Genomic DNA, 7,487 nt, shown 5'->3' with positions numbered 1-7,487 from the left:
GCTGGGAAAGCAGCCATGGTGGGGGAGATCTCAGCTCGTGTCTTCTCCACTAGGCCAACCTTTTTATTTAAATACCCTCCCTGTCCCGGCTATCCTTACAGCCCGCTTTCCCGGTGCATCGCGCCGCTCCGGCGTCGCCGAAAGCCGACGCTACCCGGAGCCAGAGCTGCACGCCGATCCCCGTATCGCCCTCGGTGGCACGCCAAAACCCCCCAACCCAGCGGGGTACCGAGCCACCCCCATCACACCCGTGACCCCACATCATCCACCAGCACCTCGTCCGGGCGGGCCGCCCCGGCCAGGCAGCGTCCCACCGCCGCCAGCACCTTCCCCAGGCGACGGTCCAGCGCCCGCAGGTGGGGCTCGGCCAGGACGGGGGCCAGGGGGTCGGCGGCCAGCGCCTCCCGCAGCACCTCGCTCAGGCGGTAGGGCTGGGTGGCCAGCAGCCGCAGCCGCAGGTAGGTCGACTTCTTGATGCTGCCGAAGATGAGGAGGGAGGGGTCTCAGCCCCGGGGAGCCTCTCCCCCGACGGCAGCTCTGGGGCGGGCGGGGGGAGCCCCTTACCTGCAGCATTGCCGGAGCGGGGCCAGGATGGATGGTTCGTCGCGTGAGTGCGTGCCGAAGCTGGGGGGAGAAGCCCGCCGGCCGGTGTCAGGGCGGCATCCCCCCGCGGCTCCGAGCCCAACGCAGGGCGCGTTTCAGCAAGACCCGCAGTCTCCCCCCACCCCTTTGCCGGGATTGTTTCTCCTCCATCCCACTTTACCCACGACCGTTGTCCAGGTGGAGCAGGAAAGTGTCGTTCCCAAATTTCTCAAAGGTCTCGTAGTGGTGCCGGTCCATGTTGCCTGCGCGCGGGGCAACAAATTTGCCATTGGGTGGTGGGCTGGGAGGTGGGAGCAGGGACACAGAGCACCCTCCTGGCGCGAGACCGAAACCCAGAGGCTGGGGAAAAGGGCTGGGGGCACCTCTAAGGTGCCCGTCTGGTGGCCATGGCCATGGGGGGCACCCGAGTGGACCCCCCGGGGCCTCCAGGCCCCTTTTCATCCCAGCAGCCCCATGGAGGGACAACAGCGGCAAATGGAGCAGAAGTAATGGCAAAGGCACGGCTGCGGCAGCTGGGACCGAGGAGATGGGAAGCTCTCCAAGTCAGATGATGGCGGGGGGACAGCGCGGGGAGGAAGGAGCGGCCGCGGGGACGGGCGAGGCAGGGCGAGCCCCGGGGAGCATCGCTGCCAGCCCCGGCTCCCCGGGGGCTGCACGTGGGAGCTTGCTGGGAGGCGCTTCCCGTGCCCGGGGTGTTCAGCTGGGATCTCCCCGGCATCTCTCGTCCTTCGGCTTCTGCCTGGGATGTGGCCCAACGGCACAGCCCTTTGCTCTCGTTTTGGGTAAGAGCGCAGCCCTCTGCAGCCTGAGCAATGGTTTGGCCAACAAACCTCGCAGGGCACGGTACCGTGGGACACGGAGCCGTTTGGGCCTCTCGGTCCCGAGGGGCCCCCGCAGCCCCCACCGCCAGCACGGCAGGGCTCACCCATAAGGAAATCGAGGACCGTCATGTCAATGAGGTCGAGGAGGCGATGGCCCCTGTCGTAGGGCGGCGTCTCTCGCACCTGAGCGCAGTAGTTGGGGTTCAGCTCCCACCTGCGGGCAGAGGCCAGGGCAGGCGACGGGGCCATGAGAGCGGCCGTGGGGCAGCCCCCTCCCGTCCCACGGCTCTGCTGCCCCATGCCCCCCGTGCCCCCTGTGCTCACTCAGCCTTCTTGCTCTTGTGGTAGGAGCGGCGCCAGGGGCTGCGCCAAGAGCGGCGCTTGGCCAAGGTCTTGTCGGGCAGCAGGGCGGCCATGGAGCCCTCCAGCCGGTCCGGCTTGCCGCAGAGGGCGTGCTCGGTGGAGCAGTAGTAGGAGCACTCCCCGTAGAAGCAGACGTTGCCCGCTGGCCGTGAGGACAAAGCAAAGGTTGACGAAGAGCAGGAAGGCAAGCAGCCTGCTACCCCCCATGCAGGGTGGTCCAACAGGCGGCCGGGTGAGGATGCTCCATGCACCGTGGCCACGTGCCACCAGCAAAGCAATGGCAAGGAAGGTCTTGAGGAGCAGAGCCCCGCGGCAGGGGACTCAGTGGGAGCTGGAGCAGTCCCCAAAGGGATGGTTTGTCCCGGTGCGGGGGGAGCCAGGGCAGGAGCAGCCGGGTCCAGGTGAGCTCCATGCAGGTGGCCGCGGGAGAGAACGGACAGCATGAGAGCTCACCTGGGGAGATGAAGAAAGTCTTGGCCAGTTTCTTGTCTGTGGTGATGTCACGAATCTCCTTTGTTATATTGACCAAACGGCCAGAAACTGGGGGGATTCGACGGAAATCCAGGATCCTGAAACACAGAACTTGGAACCATTTCTTGCCAAACCTGGCTGGTTTTCACTGCAAGTTATTAAAACCACCATGAGACGCAGGTATCTGTCGCAACAGGGAGGAAGAGGTGGGATGAAGGAGCAGTTTCTCTGCTGCTTTGCTGTCACAGGAGGGCAGGGTTGGATGCAAAGCCTGTGCTCACCTGTCCAGGTGGAAGGCTGCAATCTCCGCATTGTGCCGCTCAAAATCCGAGAAGTAGAAGAAGTCGATGGGCGTCTCCTGGTCCCGGGTCTGCCTGGGAGGAGAGGGGAGGGTGGGGGTGATGGCCATGGACAGGCTCACCCCAAGTGTGAGCTTGGCTTCAAGCCACCCCTCACCTTGTGTCCCTGGTGCCACTGGAGACACAGCCAGACCCAGTCTCCTCCAGTCGCTCCCTGTTGGGTGGTGTGGCCCCAAACCCCCCAGCCAGGCCCCCATGCACCCCCTGCTCCCAGCCCAAGGGCTGGGAAGTCCTCATGGGCTGGAGGGTCCTGGATGGTCCTCATGGACCATCTTCTTCTTTCCACCACTGGAGGTCACTACCCCATCACAAGCTGCGCCCAGCCTCCCACAAGCACCACCAGGGAAGGCAAAGGGAAGGGGGACCATCCCGCTCGCCTCAGTTTTGGGGTGGTGGGGCTGAAGCGAGGCAGCACACAAAGCATTTCTCCATTTCTCCCTCTGTGGTCTCCTCCGGACATTCCTTGCTGCCTAACGGGACCATGCAGGTGGTGTATAGTGTTGTGCCCGGCTCCACTCACTTCATGGGTTTGAAGAGGGCCTGCCCATAATTCGGGAACATCATGATGAGCTTGAGCTGGGTCCCGCCAGACTTCTGGACTGAAAAGGGGCACACGGGGATGAGGGAGGTGGGCAGCAGGCAGCAGGGCAGGGGTGCGGGCAGGGTTGCAGGCAGGGAGGTGGGTACCCGAGCTGACGATCCTCTGCGTGGCTAAGTCCCGGAGGAGGGTGGGCATCACGGGGTCCCGGCGGGGGTACAGTTCGTAGCGGTTAATGCCAACGTGGAATTTGAGCCAGGCAGGGTAGGTGTCGTAGGCCGTCTTCCCTGTCGGGAGGAGCGTCTCGGCTTTACTGCTGCTGACCCTGCAGCCCGACAGCCACCGCCACCCCAACAACAAGGACAGTGTTTAGTTGGGGCGGGATGGGTCCCGTGTCCCCAGGCCCTTCCCAGGAGCCAGTGCATGGAGCAGGGGGAAGGCTCGGCACAAGCCCTGGGTGGTGGCAAAAACCCCTGCCCCATGAGCCCTCCTTGGGGCTCCTGGCAACTGGGCAGGTCCCAGCCATGGCTGGTGGCCAGGGAGACCCTCCAGCACGGCCGGAGGGGGCTCGATGTCTTCCCTCGCATCCTCGGCAGAAAATCCCCAGGCTGATCCTGCTCCTCTCCTCTATTCCTTTATTTCCCTGCCAGCGCAGCTTGTCTCGTCATTTTTCCCCAAGGGATTAGCTCCTGGGAATATAACCGGCTACACATCCCCCCCGTGCTCACTGGGGACGCACACGCATCACCAAAACAGGGGTGGAGGAGCAGGGGCTTCCCAGCCATCCCCAGCACTGACCTGAACTCCCACCCTCAATGTCCAGTTCCCCTTGGATGGGTTTATCACACACCCCTGGTTTCCCTGGGGGGATGAGTTTGGGTTAGCACTATCCCTGCCTCTGTGCCTCCTGCAAATTTGCAGTTTGATGGCATTCAAGGGGGTCTCCTGGGGGTATCTGCCCCCAGTCTGCACCAGCACCCACTGCGACTGCAATGGGGCAGCCCGGCCCAGGGCATCTGTAACCCAAATCCATGTCTCTCTAGGAAAATGCAGACTGTGCCACAATTTCATCAAATCAGACCAATCTCCCATGGTTATCCATAGCCGAGGTGGTCCTCAGAGACAAGGCAAATGCCCATTTGTGGAAACCAGCTCTTAAACCAGCTTTTATTCTCTCCCAATTTTAGCAGCCACCACATTTGGAAGGCGTGCTTTCTGTAAGGAAGCTGCTACGTGTTACAGACGCTAAAGCTTTTAATATCTTCCCTCCTAATTAGAGGTTAGTAGTCCAGTGATAAAAATAGGCAGCCGGCAGTGGTGAGCTCACCATACGGCTGAGCCTAAAGAGGTCAGGTGATGTCCTGCAAAATGCAGGACAGGAACGGTCTCACGGTTGGAGGTAACCTACATTGCAGGCTTGGCCTCTCCAATGTGTCAGGAGAGGGGGATAAAACTGGTTAGAAATCTGGAGTGGGGACTATGTCATATAGAGAGAGGAGACCAAAGGCTAGTCTGCATTGGGGAAGGAAAGGAGGTGAGGAGATCACCTAAAAGATAGCCTACATGATACTGTGAATAATTCAAGAGTCTCCTTTGGCTTTGCCGTGTACTACAGGCTCCTGGGTAGTAGCAGCCCAGAAATTCAGGGCTAAGAGAAGATTTGAGGCACAAGAAGAGCGTGCTTAGCAATTCAGGCCCCTCCAGGGCAGGATGCTGATCTACACAAGGGAACAACTGTTTGGTCCCTGCTGCTTGTCCCCTCAAACCCACGTATCCCCCAAAAGCAAGCCAGGGCTGAGCTCGCTCCTCACCATTCGTCACTCCCGCTGCTGCGCAGGCTGAACTTCTCCATGGGGTTGACGACAAACAGCTTGTCTTTCTCTGTCACCTCCGGGATTGGGATGTTGTAAAGAGGATGTTCGAAGAGCGCTGCCAGCTTTGATCCCTTGGTCCACCCCGCATTCCCCTCTCCGTGCTGGCGCTGGACCCCCGGCTTTCCAGCCCTTGCATGCAGCCCCGCTCCCTGCGGCTGGGAGCTTTTCTCCAAGGAGCCGTTGCTGCCGCTGAAATCCTGAAGGATTCGCAGGCTCAGCTTTTTGGGGCCGGCCAGCACGGGGCTGCCTGATGGGACACTCGAGGCTTTCAGTGATTTCGCATCACAGCCACAGGGCCTGCGGGCTGCAGGGAGAGCCAAATCCATCGCCAAGTGCACCAGGAGGGCCAGGAGCAGGAGAAAGAGGAGGCTGACTTTAAGTTTCCTTTGGAAAAGTGTTTGCAGCTGGCGCCGCATCCTTCCTCACCTGAGACACTCAGCAAGGGATGCGCGCCCACTCAGGGCTAAAAGAGAGTTGGTGCAGCCCCAGCCTCTGTGCAAAAATAGGAGCGAGGCGTCCTGGATTTAGAGCATCGCAACGAAAGAGCAACCGGTGCAAAGGCAGAGTCGCAGAAAAGATCTGTCACCGCGGCACCTCATGGGGTGATGCTGCCGGGCCGGCAGTGGGACGGGGCGGGAGGTTGCAGCGGGGTTTATCAGTGCTGATAAGGGGGGAGCTGGCACTGCCAAGGTTAGCGTGAACGGGGCAAGTTCCAAATCAATAGCCGCAAGGCTGGCTCGGGGACAGCGATGGCTGCAGATAACCCCCACACCGTCCCGTCCCTCCTTGCTGTCACCCGCACGGGGCTGCAGAACATTTCTCGGTGTACAGGGCATTAAAGCGGTTCTGCCTCTCTGCAGCACCCACCCCACCCAGCGCTACGCAGCCCCATTCCCCATGTCCATCGTATCTGCACACTCGTAAGCCGGGAGAGTTTTTCTCCCGCTGCTCAGCCCAGAGCGATTTTATCACCCTCCCCCATCTATTCAAAACCACTTGTACTCAACACCCCCCCTTTCAAAAACCACTCAAATTAGGTAAAACAAAGGGGATGTGAGTATCAGCATCGCTGGGAGGGGAAAAGCTGGGCTGGCAGTGTAAGGAAGGGCTGCCAGGCAGGTGGGGTTCACGGGCAGGGATGCTCCCAGGGCCCCTGAAGCAGGCAGGGGCGGCGGGCAGGCGGGAGTGGGGAAGCTGCCTGCTGCCTCGGGCGTCAGCACAGAGGGGCAGCGGGACCCACAGAGCGCTGGGGAGGACTGGAGCTTGTGGAAGGGAAGGGCAGCCCGTTTTTGCACGAAATTCACTTTTCCAGAGACACCCAGGGACACAGAGCTGGGCTGTGCGGGCAAAAACAGTTGGTGACTTGTAGGGAAGGAGCTTTGGATTTGTTAAGGGACAGAGAAGCACGGGACCGCCTGCAACAAGCCGGGGGGCTTGGGTACAGAGTCCAGAGCAATGTTTTTCTTCTTTTTGATTTCCCAAAGGATGCAGAGGGCACGTGAAACCCATCGCACGCTCCTTCCTCGCTGCGTGAGGTACCAGCAGCCAGCTTGGACATCCTCGCTCCAAGCCGGGGAGGGTATGATGAGCGGCAGGCGGGAGGGCGTACGCTGGAGACTTCTTCCTGTGCTGCCATCCCTGCGCCACCCTCCCGCTGCCCTCTCCGCGCCGTCTCATGCCGGCTCCGTCCACGCCGGGCTCGGCCCCCACCCAGGCGGTACGGCAAGAACACGGCGTTCCCGGTGTTCTCGGCTCGCCGTGTCCCACGGCGCGACAGTTGCCTGGAAACCGTCTCCGGCTGACACCATCAGCCGCCCCAGATTCAGCCAGCCCCGCGTTCCCTTCCCCGCGCCTTGCGCTAACAAGATGGCCGAGAGAAGCCGGGGCTCGCGGGGAGAAGGAGGAGGAGGAGGAGAGCTTTCCAGCCCGGCTGGCGAGCTTGAAGCCCTGCAGAAGGAGCCAGGCGGAGGGGAGCAGATGGCTTCCCCGGGGAAGGGAACACAGCGTCTTGCTCTGGGAGGTTTGCTGGATCCAGTCCGGACGTACCGTTTGGAAAAAAGGCGCCTAGGAGGGGCTATAGCTGGAACACAGGATCATTAGGTCATTGCTTAGCAAAAAAAAAAACCACCAACAAAAACCATGTGCTAACCGCTTGCATCGAAGGAGCTGGGCTCGGCTCCCAGAGCAGGGCCGCAGATTTCTTTATTCCAGAGCCAGCCCTGGGAGACCAAGGGGAGAGGGAGACCCCCCACCTCCTTCCAGTGCCCCAAAACAGCTCCAAACTGGGCTGCGAGGGATAGAAACCGCCCTCCCACATCCCAGAGCCAGATGGGGACAGGGACCCTACGGGCTGAAGCCACCCTACTGACCGGGAGTCCCATCCCCAGGCTAGGGGAGCTTGCAACCCTACCCCCCACCCCAATTCAGCATCCCATTGGGTAAGTGGAGGCAGGGGGAT

The 7,487-nt window shown here is 61.3% G+C and overlaps 1 protein-coding gene across 1 annotated transcript; it reads right to left on the bottom strand.

Annotated features, from left to right (window-relative positions):
- Positions 1–242: 242 nt before the first annotated feature.
- On the bottom strand, positions 243–5,445 carry LOC104030557 (extracellular serine/threonine protein kinase FAM20C-like). The gene is made up of 10 exons (XM_075719985.1): positions 4,967–5,445; positions 3,305–3,480; positions 3,138–3,216; positions 2,540–2,632; positions 2,241–2,356; positions 1,749–1,929; positions 1,529–1,638; positions 764–845; positions 565–624; positions 243–477 (listed from the first exon to the last, which is right to left on the bottom strand). The coding sequence occupies exons 1-10, from the start codon at positions 5,443–5,445 to the stop codon at positions 243–245; spliced, it is 1,611 nt and encodes a 536-aa protein (XP_075576100.1).
- Between the last annotated feature and the right edge of the window lie 2,042 nt (positions 5,446–7,487).

Source organism: Pelecanus crispus, chromosome 1 (genome assembly GCF_030463565.1).
Source record: "Pelecanus crispus isolate bPelCri1 chromosome 1, bPelCri1.pri, whole genome shotgun sequence".
Taxonomy (NCBI): Eukaryota; Metazoa; Chordata; class Aves; order Pelecaniformes; family Pelecanidae; genus Pelecanus; species Pelecanus crispus.
The sequence above is the reverse complement of the archived record's forward strand: the minus strand, read 5'-3'. Positions and strand labels throughout refer to the sequence as shown.